At 32.3% G+C, this 16,206-nt stretch overlaps 2 protein-coding genes across 6 annotated transcripts in view; one reads left to right on the forward strand and one right to left on the reverse strand.

Annotated features, from left to right (window-relative positions):
- The window catches only part of LOC117170360 (probable basic-leucine zipper transcription factor N), a 32,876-nt gene extending 16,996 nt beyond the window's left edge, over window positions 1-15,880 (reverse strand). For 2 of the 5 annotated variants that reach the window (XM_033357104.1, XM_033357103.1), the window contains exons 1-7: window positions 15,429-15,880; window positions 13,894-13,985; window positions 13,706-13,809; window positions 7,507-7,563; window positions 5,728-6,179; window positions 5,361-5,644; window positions 4,024-5,253 (exon numbers count right to left, since the gene is read on the reverse strand). In XM_033357104.1, the coding sequence (XP_033212995.1) occupies window positions 4,024-5,253; window positions 5,361-5,644; window positions 5,728-6,179; window positions 7,507-7,563; window positions 13,706-13,802 (2,120 nt within the window). In that variant the 5' untranslated portion in view covers window positions 13,803-13,809; window positions 13,894-13,985; window positions 15,429-15,880. The other 3 variants (XM_033357105.1, XM_033357107.1, XM_033357106.1) reach the window with 3 other exon arrangements.
- LOC117170361 (transcription factor Adf-1-like) lies at window positions 8,787-13,400 on the forward strand. The gene is made up of 3 exons (XM_033357108.1): window positions 8,787-9,091; window positions 12,663-13,036; window positions 13,135-13,400. The coding sequence occupies exons 1-3, from the start codon at window positions 8,953-8,955 to the stop codon at window positions 13,387-13,389; spliced, it is 768 nt and encodes a 255-aa protein (XP_033212999.1). The 5' UTR covers window positions 8,787-8,952; the 3' UTR covers window positions 13,390-13,400.
- Window positions 15,881-16,206: the final 326 nt, after the last annotated feature.

Here is a 16,206-nt window from a genome sequence, read left to right on the forward strand (position 1 = left end):
TGGTTTGGAAATATTTTTCTCGAAAATATCGTATAAAATGGCCAACTTTCTGTCAATCACCATGTAACTTTTATTATTACTCAAAAGATATTCCGGTTTAATATATGGAAACAGCTTTACGTTTTTAATTATTTCGCCTATTTCGCGTGTAAAATGTGCCAACGCGCCAAAGCCTCTTCTGAGCACCATTTTTTAAAACAATACACATTTAATCGCAATTATTACCTCTTACTTAAAATATAGCTTTAAAATTTTTGAATATAGTGAGCACAAATTTTGAGGATGTCATTAACTACTCTTTTACATACTTACAACGTCGTTACGACAATATATATGTCCGTATACTAAACATATGTTTTTGGACATCACGCGATATCGATATGTTCGTAACGACATGATAAAGATATCGCAAAGACAGTCATAAAGAGGGATGAGATGTGACGCGTCATTTCAGGTTTTCTATGTATAATACATAACAAAGATGGCAGAACTAATTGTCCACATCATTTTTCTGAACTTTTCTAAATTAACACATTAACTCCAAAAAGTAACCCCTTTACTGCGATTAAACGGTTTATGTATGCAGAGGAATTTTAGAAAGTATATATATGAGACAACTTCTTTCAATAATATCATAACAAATAACATTACAAACAATTTTTACGCCAAGATATAGGTTAAGTACCCCTGTCACGTTATGTCATTACATAAGTTTCTGTTAACAGGTTTTTTTTTAATACTGGATATAAAATTCCCGCTTCTTTGGTCACGTGTTAAATGTAAAAGAAATTTGGGGAAGGGACGTTTTCTATGTAATAATATACACGTTGAAAACGATAGATACATATAATGTTATTACACGTGCTTATTCCTGGTCGTAAAAAAGTTATGTATCTCCAATTTGAGAATCGATTATCGATTTAATGAGCAAAACTGCGGACTTCACTTTTAACATTTACGAAAACGTAACTTTAATCTTTTTGAAATTACACACATAAAAATAAGGACAAACTCATTTAAAAATTCCGCGTTTTTATATAAAAATGGTATGTATATTGTGAAGTTTCAATACAATAATGGAAATTACTAAAAGTTATGTAAAGTACATGTATGGGGAAGTTTACCTCTCACCAGAGTGCGCGATCTGTTCGGGTATGAGTTATGCGAAAATTTAAATCTAAAAAATTAAAAAAAGCTTTCTTGATACAAATTATTAATAAAAGCTTATTGTTGATTTTTGTCAAATAAAGTCATTGAGTTTGAAGAGAAAAAATTTAATATTTTTATTACTCGTAACTTTTTCTTGCGTAGTTCTGATTGTTACAAACATAACCAAAATGATGAGCTTTCAAGCAAGAAGATTAAGTTCATACTAGAAAGGTAAACCCAGCACCAAATGTACGGTAAATGGCTTTTTGTAAAACATTCTAAATTTTTTTTTGCATTTACGAACCTGCAGAGCAAAAGCTTGAAAGAAAAAAGTAAGAAAAATGCTTATTTTAGTGAAATGTTTTTTTTTCTCAAAAACTCTTTGAGAGATTTAACAATAAGTTTGACATATTGTCGATCAGACTTACCGAAACAGTAGGTTCATATTCACAGACTAGAAACATTAATGATTTTTTGTTTATACAGCATGATTCGGGGATGCTTTCATACCCTAAGCATCCAAGCATAGAAATCATCATTTTTTTTAGTAATTAAAACCACTAGACATTTTTTATCCAACAACTGCGCTTTGAAATCACTTTCAAATAAGTAGAGGAAGCGTGCATATCAAGAATATGTCTTTGAATTAATTTTCAGAACATACCTTGCGTTTTTCTTCAGTAAGGAATGCCACTTTTCTCATTTCAATGTTTAAGGGATATTAAAACATCCCTTAAAATGAATTCAAAGACATATTCTTGCTATGCACGCTTCCTCTGATTATTTAAAAGTGATTTCAAACTATAGTGTTTTGATAAAAATTATCTAGAGATTTTAGTTACTAAAAAAATGATGATTTCTATGCTTGGATGCTTAAAGTATGAAAGCATCCCTAAAAACATGCTGTATACACAAAAAATCATTAATCTTTCTACTTTGTCGATATGAAACTTTTGTTTCGGTAAGTCTGATCGACAACATGTCAAACGTTTAGCCAACTCTATCAAAGAGTTTTTGAAAAAAAAAAACATTTCTCAAAAATAAGCATTTTGCCCTTAAAACATATGTAAAAATTGAAATTTTGACAAGTGCTTGTCGAAAAACTGTTAATTTTTATTACTTTTTTCTTTCAAATTTATGCTCGACAGGTTCGAAAATACAAAACAAATTTTTAAATAATTTTTAGCAAAAATTAATTTACTGTACCGAAAATATATACAATTTGCAACAAAAGAAGTGAATTTGCAACTTAAAAAGAAAACATTTTCTACCAAACATAGAATAGTTAAATTTTCTGTTAAGAGAGATGAATTTTCATCAAGTAATGAATCTTCAACCAAAAATATTACTTTTTAACAAAGTAGTGTAACTTTTAACCAAAAAAGCTGACTTTTTAACGACAAATTGAATATTTTATATAACAACCAAAAAAGACAAATCTTAGATGAAATATTTAATTTCGTCAAAAGAAATGAATTTACAATTTTAATTGAAAAAAAAAAGAATTGCGTTTTCAACTAAAAAGATCTAGTATCAAGAGAATCAAAACTAATTTTTAAAAATAGTTAAATTTTCAGCCTAAACATGATTTTTGAAAACCAAACATAATAATATTCTAACAAAAGAGACGAATTTCAATCAAATACATAAAAGTTCATCCAAATAATTCATTTTTTAACTAAAAGAGGCGATTTTTTAACCAAAAACGGACAAGTCAAATGGTCAATTAATACATTTTTTACGAAAAAAAACTGAATTATATGAGAATAGTTTATTTTATACTAGAAATGAATCTTCAACAAACAACGAAAAATGTAATAGTTGATATTTAAATTGAAAAAGTACTTTTAATTGAAAGCCGTTAAATTATCCGAAAGGACGATTAAAAAAATCATGTTATTTTGGCAATAAAAAAGATCAATTAAAAAAAGGGAAATTTTCAACTAAAGAGAAGAAACTTCAACCGACAAGATCTTAATAAAAATCCGACGAATTCAATAAAAAGAAGACTATTTTTTCCAAAACATTTTGTTCTTTAGTTTGGAAAAATGATTGTTTTTAGTTTCCACTATAAAAAACGGAAAACTTTTGAAAAAATGTACTTTAACACGTCCTTTTAGTAAACAATAATATTATGTTTGTGAAAGTCAGAACTATGCAAGAAAAATATTCCCTGCTTAAATACTAAATTATTTCTTTTCAAGCTGAATAACTGATACCGTGAGCCTATTTTAGAAATAAAGTATAAATTATGATTAACAATTTATATAAAAACGCTATTTTTCAAATATTTATATTTAATTTGAATTATTGCAGAACTCGGACCCGAACAGAGCGCGCACTCTGGTGAGTGATAAACTTCCCTATTCTAATTTCACAATCGACAATGGCGCCGTTCCATCGTCGTTTACAAATATTTTTATTTCCCTTTTAAATACCTCGATTTTAATTTTGCATTACATTTTATATTGTAAAGTGTTGTAAAATGAAAACAAATGTTAAAGTTTATACACAGAGGGAAATTTCAAGAGATTAATTCACATAAGCGAATGATTTTAGAGCTACAATTTTTACGTGCTTCAAAGTCTTGAGACTATGATCTAAAAGCATAGAATTCGAAAACTGAGAGCAAAGAAGCATAGCCTGATGCCTGAAACTTCGAGACCCGTGATTTGAAAGCAAGGTTCTCGAGATTTTAGTTCTCGCGCCAAAGTGTGATACCATCAAGAAACAGTGCCGTGAATTAATCTCCCGAAATTTCTCTCCGTGTAGTTTCTCAAATAAGTTCAAGACTTCTTGAATTTTCAACTTGTGAAATTGAAATTGTTTTTGAAAAATAATTTTAAATGCAGTAAGTTATGAAAAATAACTGACCGTGGACTCTGGACGATTGTAGAATATCGGTTGCGAGGCATTTGCTGAGGCATTTGCGGATGCATCTGAGGAGGATGTCCCATTTGCGTTCCGGGATATCCAGGAGGTGCATACTGAGGGTACATGTGTGGCATGTGAGGATACATGCCCTGAGGAGCGGAGACTCTATACATCGGGGGCCTTCCTGGCGGCTGAATATACATATTAGGCGCAGGTATCATTGTGTTCGCTCCGGGTGGCAGGCTCGGTTGCATTTGCCCCTGCGGAAGAGGCATTCGTTGCACTTGTTGGGCCAATTGCTGTACAGGTGCCGGCAACTGTTCAAAATTAACTGGAGATATCATCTGCTGTGCATTAGGCACTGCATTGTACGAGGGAGAATTCCTGTGGTGCGGCGAACTTCCAGGAACTTGAGGATGAACCCCGGCCTGTCCTTCCACATTCATGTGATGAGGAGAATTTGCATTCATGTGCGGCGAATTTTGATTCATGTGTGGTGAATTTTGACTCAAATGGGGCGAATTTTGATTCATGTAGGGGGAATTTTGATTCATGTGGGGCGAATTTGAACTCATGTGGGGTGACATTTGATTCATGTTTGGAGACATCGGCGCTCCGTGGATTTGCATTTTGTGAATCGAGACCTCCATCTGATTATTGAAAATCAAATTTCCGCACTCGGGAACGTTGCATTGGTAGTGACCCATTTTTAACCTATGAGCATCGAGTTGATTCTGGTCCTTGAATTTGTCATTGCAGACACGACAAGTGTTTACAGTCTCGGCCAGTCTTTCTAAGGAAACATACTCCGTGTCAAAGTGTTGGATATTATTTGAGAGGGCTGCCTCATTTTGATTCCGCCTTTGGTGGTCCATCAAAAAACTCTGGAGCAAATTACCGGCAGCTTCGGTCTGTCCATCACCGGAGGTTCTTCCAGCTCCACTGGTCCCGTCATTGTTCTCGCTTCCTCGTTTATCGTTCTCATCAGTGGTGATTTGGTTCCAACTGAATGTAGAGTTGGTACCAGATTGTCCATGTTCCTTGTCCATTTCTGCCGCTTCGTTCGAAGATGAACGAACAGGCTCCGGTGGCATCATGGAAGATTTTGGCACTAGACTTATCTCTGGTTTACTTTGAAGACTCTGCACCGCATTTGTGGAACGCTCTCCTTCTTCTTCTTCTTCTTCTTCATTCTCCTCAGGAACTTTGTCCGATATTTCAGATCTAGAGCTAAAAAGTTGGTTTATTACCTCTCCTAATAATTAGCCAAAAGTTAAAATAGAAGACAAATTGCTTATTAACTGGCAGTGAATGTGAACAGTTTACATTTTACAAACCTCGATTGCTCGCCAAGTTTCTTTAAATTTTCAATAGTTTCTCTACATGTCGCTTCTAGCGCGTCAGAATCATCAGGATCATCGCTTTCAGTTACTGTCTTTTCTGAATTTTCGAAATGATCTCCCGCATGCAGGTCATCTAAATTTTGATATTCCCTTTCGGAGGGATTTGCCATGTCACTTCCTACACCAGAATCGCCCTCGTTAGTATCCATTGAAGTTCTTTCTGTGTCCTCCAAAGGATTTCGAGTTTCAGTATCGAATTTAGAGTTATCATAATCTTCCTGTAAAGTTAATTTCTTAAATTAACATTTTTCTGGATAAATCAATGAGCTGGGGACCAAAAATTAAGAGTTATGAAACGTACCTGCTGATTTATCATTACGTTTTCAAACGGCTCGTTGACTGATTTTTCCAGTTCCGTGTCATCCTTATTATCATTTTCCCTGAGGCCTGCCACCTTTTGCTGGCTGTAATCACCCGATTGACAATCCAAATTGCTGTTAATGACTTTGAAGTCCTCGGATACCGAAGACTTCTTAAACGTGAGTTTGAGAGAATCAGAACTACACTGCTTTTTTAGAGTCAGTTTCAAAGTTCCCTTCTGCTCCGGATCCAGCCAATACTTTTCGTCTTGTTGTTTTTTCTTGACAGATTTCAAATTAGGAATCCTCCTGAGGACAACTCGAGGTTGTCCTAAATGAATATTAATATGACAACGCAAATCCTTCTTTTTTAGAAACTCTTGACCACAAATTTCACAATGCAGGAGGTCGGGTGCTGATTCATTTGGAAGACTTTCAATGCCTATGTTCTCATCTGCAAATCAAATATTTGTTATTTCTATTGGGTAATAAAAATACTGTAAGTTATTAGCTACCCCTAATTTATTAGAAGCACGAAAACACCATTCGAATAATTCCATTCACCATTATAAATGAATTATAATACCAATATTTATAAAGTATATTATGCGTATCTGTTCCTTTTTTTTAATGCAACATTGCCCAAGTTGATTATGCGATTTTATGCATATCTTCAAACACTACCTTAAGTACTATATAGAGATTTTTGAAGAAGAAAAATTATATTTAAAAACCATGCTGGAAGACATTATTGATATTATTTAGCTACTTTGAAAGAATGCTTATGTTTAAAATTATTAGCTGGTAAAAATAACCATAATCCGTAAGGGCATAAGCACCATTTTTCGTCATTTTCCAAATTGTGTTGCAAATGCTGAATCATTTTGCAATTTTTCTTACGACTTAACCCCAAAATTTAATCGTATTATTTTACTCCATAAATAATATAAGTAAGTTTTTGTTATCTATTTCGGGTCTACATTTAAAAAATATTAAACGGCACTACTTTAAAAAAATAAAAGTGTGTATAAAGAGGGACAAACTGTTTACTTTATTAATTTTGTTGTAAAATGAGTTTTTCAATGTTCAGATTTCCATTATATGGAGCGTTTAATCATTGAAATTCGAAAACAGAGTACCGCTAGTATCTAAAAAATACTCCATTCTAGTATTCATGCAGTAAAAGTAGTAAAATGACGTCATGGAATTTTGAGGTCAGAGATTTAGTCAAATAACCTTAACAACTTAACTTCAGCGGTGATTTATCTCCGAAACCTGTATATTTTTTTATTGGAATTCCTGAAAAAATATAAAAACGGCTCTTATGCCCTTATCAAGGGCCATCCTTCAACTGTAACGCGGCGATAACAAAAATACCGCAATTATGTTTTTTTTAAGTTAGTAATATTTTCGTCCTAAAAGAGAGGTCTCACAATTAATACTATGTACTTTAAATTGATTTTAAAGCAATTAGCATTTAACTCTGCATCAGAGGGAACTTCCTTGTAATAACCGTAACCAATGATTATTGAATTTCATCTCTTCAATTTCCTTCAATCAAAACATACACAATACTAATGAGATAAAATATTATTAAAAAAGCAAAAACAAAAATCACACAACCGCCATTTAGTTGAATAGAAGATTATTAAACAATAATATTAATTTTTTAGATTGATAAAGACAAGTTCTCCTCATTTCCTCTAGTCTAGGGTGTAAAATTTTGTTATTTATGTTAGTGTAAAGCTTATTTTCATTTTCCAAGGATACATGATTTCTACCTTCAATATTAGGTTCATTTTGAGTCTTCATTAGGAGATCTTCCGGGTGTATATGAGCTTGAAGAAAAAGCATTATATTTAGCCTTCAAAAATTGGGAAATTTACCTTACTTTAATTTTTTCTAATTTGACGTGGAATCGAATAGTTCTAAAATATAAAAAAACGTAAAAAAAAAATTTTGATGGGCAAATCTGAAAAAATTTTCTACATATGTTTAAAAATGAAAAGTATTTAAACTAGAATGAAAATAAGATATTACTAGATTCTATTTTTACATATTATCTGGGTTTCTTATCATCTACTTCCACAATAAAAAAAAACGCTAATTATAATGTTTATTTTAGAAGTGAGAATAATTTTATCTGAAAAAAATCTCCAATCAAATTGTAAGCCAGCTTTTGAATGACGCAACAAGGCTTATCTTATCACGAATAAAAATCCGGAAACAAAATGAAACTTGGAGAGTTTTGTCGATTTTGTCGGAGCTTTGAATTTAACCTGCACTAACCAAAATGTCATGTGACATGGATCTCGGCGTGCCGGCGTCACTTGAGACGTTGGCTTTATGAATGATCTATCTTCTCCGAGGCAGAAAGCACAAAACATAATTACGTGTAAATAATACTATCCCGCAAACCATTTTCCTTTCCAGGAACCATACAGTCAAAAAAGGTCATGCTGTAATTTCACTACGTTTGTCATATATAGGTAAAAAAAAGACCTTCGATTATCGCCGTAAAATGACTAACGGGAAACGTAGTCATTTTACACGTATTTTGTAAAATCACTACATACGTGTATCGTTTACGTCCTATTTTGAACTATGATTATCATGGTAATTTCACGAAACCTTTAAAATCACTAGGATTATCGTTCGGATTTGACAAAAACTTTGGAAACTTAGTAGAATAAACGCGTCGATTTTACATTTTTTCGTAAACTTAAGTGAAGAAAAGACAACCGATAATCTACACAATTTTTTACAGAGGACTCCACGCACACCCGCATCACTACCGACACGATTGCCTGAGCCAAAACAGATGACAATGTTGGAAACAAAAATACTCCGATACGCCAAATTACACTACCGAATCGGTTACGTCGTGTAACAGGAGCACAACTTGCGCATTTCCGTCAATATAGACAAACATGCACAATTTGGCTCAATGTACTTTTGCAAATAAATGAATGGTTGCTACAGCCAAGACGTATCCACACGTATCCATGGGTGAATCGATTTTAAGCGACGCCATTGGTTGGCCCTGGCCAGTGCCGCCATTACATTTGGCTGCAACGCAAGACGCAACAAGCGTAATTCCACCCGCAAAGAGTATTTTGTGTTTGTTTGATTATATTCGTAATTCCGTGTTTGTTCTTTGTTTACGTAAACGTACATTGCGTATCATTAACGCAGATATAAGATTCTAAAATTAAAATAGCTTCGAAATGACCTCGATCATTGACGATGTGGAATTGATAGAAGAAGTGAAAAAACGACCATTACTTTTCAACAACAGATACCGAAATTGCGATGAAGCAAAAGAAGAAGCATGGGCCGAGATCGCAAAAAAATTCAACGCAAGACGTAAGTTCTATATTTGTGTTAATTTTGTGTAATTTTGCGCAACGCGAAGTCGTAAGTGAGAAACATGGTAATCTAACCTATAAGTTATGCACGGTAAATTGGTGTTTGATAAAAGGCGCTTTTTCCTTTTTGTCGCTCATCGCTCATTTCCCAGTTTATTATTATATATAAGTTTCTTGGATGATATTTTATTTCAAATTATTTCTTTCGAATATCTTGTTTATTTCAGTCAAGACGTTTTTTACCTGAATAAATTGTAGTAAAAGAGTATTCAAACAATTGAAATAATTAATTTTTAAAATATACAATTTGAAGTTGTTGAATTGTACGATTTTAATTAATCGCCTAATTAATCTTCAAATGAATTAGAAAGTATGACGACTTTTTCCAAGCTCTACAGGAGTAAAATTGTTTAAATAATTACCAAATCTTTTTGAAAAATATATTGCTCAACATTCGTTAATTGTGCCATTAATTGTAAAAAATAAAAACTTTTATGATTTTAAGGAGAACGAATTGTTAAAATAAATGTAAATTGTTTAAATTATCAACAAATGTTCAACAAAAAATATTCCTCTGACATTCATAAAATGTATTATTAATAATACTTTGAAAATAATAGTTTTCCGCGATTTAGCGGAAAAAGCAATTTTTTAAACAAGAATTGTTCTAAAAATTCTGGGAAACTCGTCACTACTATTTTGTATTTTTTAGGCATTTACGGGCACAGTAACAGGGATTTGGGGTAATCAAAATTAAAAGTTACGTGATCGAAATTATTCTTTCAACAGTCGTTAAGAAGTGCCAATACTTTAATTCATAAAGTATTTATAACAAATGCTTCTTTTCTCCATTTACCAAGGGTGAATAAGAACCACCCTAACGATTATCAAGTGAAAAAATATTCTGTAAAATCGAAATCACAATCTGAAGATGAAACAAAAGTCCACTTCCGAGCTAAAATGTTGCTGAATTTAGGCTAAAAAATGTTATGAAGATTCATAGAAATGTATGTAAAATTTGACAATCTTAAAGTGACATTAACCTAAATTAAAATGATTAATTCACATTTATGTTTATTCTCTCTTTTTACTTTTCTCTAAATTGAACAAAACTGCTTCAAATTTAAAATTGTATTTTATCAATTCTGAAATTAAAGCATTCAATTTTAAATAACTAAAACTGTAATGTCAAATTTCGTATTAATTTCCACAGATTTTAATCCAAGTTTTGATAACCAATTTACTTCTGCTCTACTGTAATATTAAATTATTCTCTTTATCAGAAAAAATTGTTAATGTATTCTTCTGATACAATGTAACAATATGTATTGCATTCAAATTAATCCCCTTCAAGAGTATATAATTAATTTTGTAATTAAACTGCTGCATAAATAATTCATGAAGTCATATTTGCTACTGATACAAATTATGGATTAATGCATACTAAAACCGATTAGTCAGATAAAGCAAAAACTGCCAAGCCTGACAGTTTTTCACACCTGACTTTACAAGAACAACGTGGCTGATGGACCGGGAAATCGGAAATGACCAGGAATATTTTAAAAATGGAAATTTTACAAATCTTCAAAAAAAAATCTGTCCAGTCACTTAAAATATCGCGAATTTCATACCACATGATATAATGAAATATTTAAAATAAGTTCGATTTCATTTTTTCTTAGACGTTAAGTTTAATTGTCAACCTTTTCAATTATGAAATTATTCAATCCTTATTTATAAGCATACATTTTTAATTTAAAAAATTTTTAAATGTAGTTTTGAAAACAATTAAAAATTCAACAATAATTTACTTTACAAGACAATTCTGTGTCTGTTCAAAATGAATAAATGTACAGGTTTTAACCTTATAAATTGACAGGTTTTCAATTCTAAAGCCTTACACTGTGAAAAATAATAATGAATTTAATATACGCATGTATATTAAAATTAATGTATAAAGTACTTGAAATATCCATTAAGCGCATGGCCTAAGGAACTCACAACAAAAATCAGATATGTAATTCCATTTCACACAAATTCAAAATCAGTTCAGCAGTAATTTTTAATTCTGAATAATAAAACAGAATATTTTCTTGCAAATAACCAAAAATAAAATTAGGTTTTAAGTGGAAAAGTTCAATGAAGAAAATAATTACAGACCTAATCTATAATCAACTGTACTCGCATTAAATTTCTACCTGAATTAGTAAGAATTCAGTCGATGAATTCTAGACGATTAATTTAATTGTGCATATTTCACAGATTTGAAGAAATTGAAGCACTTTGTGTTTCCGTGCACTACTATACTGACCTGTTTATTAAATTTAATACACATGTATAGTAAATTCACTACACCAATGTATGTTACATTTCAGTAGCGGGAGTGTATATTTGCTTTACACACTTGTGCCTTAAACCTCATTTAGATTTTTACTACAGTAATAGTAGTTGAACAAATTTCAACTTCCAATTGAAACTTTATAAAATATTTGCACTCTTAAAATAATTTCAAATTAATGGAATCATACTTAAACGCTGCTGTTCAATTTCAAATCCTATTAAGATATTTCATTTTTAGCCCATTTATTTTTAAATGTGTTAATTAAGACAAGAACAATTTTTTTATATTTAGCAATATTTGATTGTTTATTTAAAATTAGCAATTTCAAACAAATATTAAAAACTAAAAAATTTGAACCTGAATTGCCTAAAAATAGAAAGCTTTAATTCACTATAATCTCATAGTTCTAAAATTAAACATTGAACGTCACAATTTTAATTGATTCATTTAATCAATTTTTAATTTGTACGTGAAAGTATTGAATTTTCATCTATAAGTAATAATTGAACAAATATTAATTTTAAACACCTTAAAATAACAATAATTTAACAAATGTTTATTTTTACACTGTATAAAAGTTTAAATTTCTTAATTTTGCAGTTTCGTGGCATTTAATATTAAATTGATCAATTCAATAGTCTAAATTGATAAATTGAAAAGAGTTAATAGTGTAAATTATTTAAATTAAACAGTTCGGAATAAAAAAAATTTCAACTCTAATTTTAAAATTCAAAAGAGTTCCAGTTTCAGCGCTTTTATTTTCATTTCAGTTTTTATTAATTCAAATGAAAGGATTTGTTCAGCCCTAAGTATTCGAATTGTTTCATTTCAATGGCCGCAAAAAGTATTTGCGAACCAGAAATTTTTTTCCTCGATTAAAACAGTCACCCTGAAGAAGAAATCTTTATCATTTACATACGAATTAATTTACAAAATGTACACACAATGTTCAAAATATTGTTATTGATCTTTTCCAAACCTGTATTCACTTATCCAGAAAAGTGTTTGTATATTAAATACGCCTTTGAGTAGAACTTGAATACTATTTTCCGAAAAATTGGAACAATTCCTGTTTTTGGCCTACAATAGAATGGCAAATCACATGCTAAATATATAATGGTTAAAAAGATTTTAGGTTTATGTCCATTTTACTTTTCTCGAATTATTGAATAATGAAACCAATTTTCTGCTTAAAATTTAATCTAATATGAAATAATATCTGATACAGCTAAAGACGCTCGAGGTCGTTGGCGAAGTCTTCGCGATAAATTCGTGAGAGAGAAGAAAATAATCCTGAGCTCAGAGACCTCTGCAACAAAAGATGAAACAGAGAAACAAATTCAAACTGAATGGCCTTTAATGGAAAACATGTCCTTCATATGGCAACATATTGTGCACAGAAGAAAAAGAAGGAGTAGAGCAGCAAAAGACAATCTGAAAAATGAATCCTTGGATTTACAGGAAGATTTAGACGATAATACAGGATGGTTCGTAGCTCTTGAATGCGACAGCAGAACTGGACAGACTCATATGGTAAAACAAAAAGAGACCGAGGGTGCATCACCGCCGAAGAAAAAGTCTAAGCAAATAATTAAGTATGAGGTAAATATTATGGATTTAATTAAGAGGTAGATCATCTGGCGCGACATCTGTCAACTTCAGACCAACATTAGAAAGTTCATTATTTTTCTCTGTTTTAGGAAACGCCAGTCGAGGAGATAACTGATTTTGTCCCGGTATCGGAAGGCGAAGAGAATTTCGACCAGAGAGTGGACCATACTGAGTCTTTCATAGCAGACGACAATCATTATTTCTGCATGTCAATAGCAGAAACATTGAGGAGGTTCCCATCTCGACAGAGAGCAGAGGCCAAATTGAAAATCCAACAGTTACTGTTTAACGTGGAATTTAGTTACAATAACACTACTAAGAATGACTCATTTGAGGAAATTTAAAATTCAAAAACTTTATACCACTTCTAGTTGATAAAGTTAACTAAAACCTGACTTCTGTGCAAAAATATGAAATTATACTAATCAAGAAGAATTTACTGTACAGATATATTGATTTGTGGTGCAGATGCAGTAAAAGCACAAATAATTCATAGTAATTATTTTATTCGTTATGCATACGCAGCTATTTTAAATGATAACGAAAATGAGACATGTAATATTCACGGATATTAGAACTGAATAAATTCTCTGATTTTTTCAGCGATATTCATAACAAATCAGTAGTGTTTTCATTTTGTTAACAATTAAAACAACATACCTAATTCTTCTTGATCCTTTGGTGTGTCATCGTCCTGAGATTTCCTCTCTGGAGAATATTCATACCCAATAAAATCGTGTTCCAATGAACTGTTCATCTCTGACCTGCAATAATGATTTCAAATATAGATTTTCTTTACAAGTGAAATTAATGAACTAATTTAGAAGATTAATTTAATGAATACTCACTAGCATTGTCTTCAGCAATACGAGGGGTCAGAAAAAAACTCAACCAAGTTTAACCATTCATACTCCACTAATCCACCAGCTTTAGATTGAATCTGGAATTAGAAAACAAAAAAAGCTTAAGTAAAGAACCTTTTAAATTTTTTATTAACGTTAGTGATTAGATGATAATTATTGTTTCCTACAGTTTTCTCTAAAAGGGCAAAATATTATTTATTCACAAATTAAATATAATATGGCTGATTTTATTGTGTTTGTTTTGGTAGGAAATGTTTACATATTCATATCGCATATTTAACGTTATTGAATCAAACTTTACTCCCATACAAATGTCAAGCACGTGGAAATATGCAATTTTTCAAATTTTTCTTTAGTTGACTCAAGGAGCAGAACATTCATAATTTCACCACTGAAGGATAGATAGCTTTTCAAAAATAGAATTTTAAGTGTAGACAAAAATGCTCCTGGGATACACCAGAGTTGAATTGAAGCATGGAAATTTTTATTAGGAAATGTCACAAGTTTAGAGAAAATGGGGGGGGGGAGGGTGACTCTAAGCGCATGTTTTCTCAAATTGGCGGAGATTTAAAGTTTAATTTATAATTAAAATGAGTAACAATCAAATAGATTTGTAGCTCTCAAGTTAAAAAAAAAAAATTGCCAAAATAAAAAAAAATGACAAATCCTTTTATCACAAAGTGTGCCCTTCAAGAAATACAGATTATTTGATTCTGCTTTGATATGACTTGTTTACATTTTCATTAACTATTTAACTTTAATCAAGCTTTAGTTTCATAAAAACATTAAACACGTGGGAGGTTGGAAAGACACTTTTTTTGTCGTGTCGTTGTTAAAAATGTGATTTCTTTAACTTTTATGAGTCACGTTAAAAATTAAATTTTATTGTTGATTTAATCACTGATAGACTTTTTTTAAATTTTCATTCACTATGGTATTTAAATTTAGTGACGCGTAATTTTATTTGTAATTGCACCATTATTTTTCAAGACTGCAAATAGTATGCCGTGATTCAAACTCGTTTTCCTCTGAATTAATCGAATCCAATTTTGACAATTTCTACAAATTTAACACATCATATAAACCTAATGTTAGGATTACACTTTTTCAGGGTTATCCAACTAGCGTTGATTTATTTATTGTTCATTGTACTGTTTGTGCACATTTTGTATCTCAAGTTTCAGATTAAGTTTAGAGTATCAACGCGAAAATGAAATTCCCAATACACGACAGAATCATTATAAACTTCCGAATTCTAAACAATAATTTTAAAATACATGGAATACGCCACACTTTATGACATTCGTTAAACTGCACATGCATATCCGGCGCAGGGAAGATTTGAAAAAGAAAGCGGGTTCAGTGAGACGTTCGTACTTGCACGAGTTTACGCGATTGGGAGTGAATCTCGAATTCCATCCAATCATGAGTGCCAGTATCTACATCGCAAAAACCAACAACAAATTGAAATTGTATGTAACTGGGTAACTAGAAAAGGACACTTTCCACTAAGTGCTCACCTGATACACTCTTTTGTATCCAATTTTGAAATATCAGCACAACCATAAATTCCTAGGACAGGTCTGGATTCCTCAATTTAAATACCGAGCGGATGACAGCTGATAATACTGGAACTAGAATCTCATGGCATCACTGCGCGCGGCACAGACAGGGTACATTTCGAAATGTGGTGCGTAATTGGTACGTGGAAGGTACCACGCTTTAGGTGGTGAACTAATTTCAACTTAATACTTGTTGTATCGGATTGCCAAGATGGCGTCTCCTTGTGATGAAATTCTCGTGCTGCAGCGAAATCAACCTCAGCGTCAGCGTGTACCGAACTGTTCAAATGCGTTCGGCCGGCGACGGGTTCAGTGTTCACAGACGCGTTGTTTTCCAAAGGACGCGCGGGGCGGCGCGCGCCGGGAACATTCTGAGGATGCCTCCAGCTCGAGTTCCTCCTCCTCCTCCCACCGCCGCCCCCCTCTTGTCCCTATTTGAGGGTTCGGGCTGGTAGGATTCTATGCTATGCTGGCTGTATGCTATATTTGTGTAGCGTCTATTCTATGCTGTGCGCCAGTATAGGTCTTGCATGAAACCCGACAAGCACAGCAGGGGAGCGGCGAGCAGGGACCCAAATTGAAATTAAAGTCAACACGATCTCTGTGCAGTCGGCGGTGGGGCACCAATAACTTTCCAGTATGCACCACGCTTGCGCTCTCCTGAGTGAAGCAACTCTCCCACCGTCCCCACGAAATTCGTTCTGCACAATTCCCTATGGAAAAATGCCACCTCCAA

This window comes from Belonocnema kinseyi, chromosome 3, assembly GCF_010883055.1.
Source record: "Belonocnema kinseyi isolate 2016_QV_RU_SX_M_011 chromosome 3, B_treatae_v1, whole genome shotgun sequence".
Taxonomy (NCBI): domain Eukaryota; kingdom Metazoa; phylum Arthropoda; class Insecta; order Hymenoptera; family Cynipidae; genus Belonocnema; species Belonocnema kinseyi.

Bases quoted from the DNA above. Each gene is read 5' to 3' on its own strand.
- LOC117170361 (XM_033357108.1), top strand. From the start codon at position 8,953: ATGACCTCGATCATTGACGATGTGGAATTGATAGAAGAAGTGAAAAAA. The intron at 9,092-12,662 runs GTAAGTTCTATA...TATCTGATACAG, and splicing joins AAAAAAATTCAACGCAAGAC to CTAAAGACGCTCGAGGTCGT. The intron at 13,037-13,134 runs GTAAATATTATG...TCTCTGTTTTAG, and splicing joins AGCAAATAATTAAGTATGAG to GAAACGCCAGTCGAGGAGAT.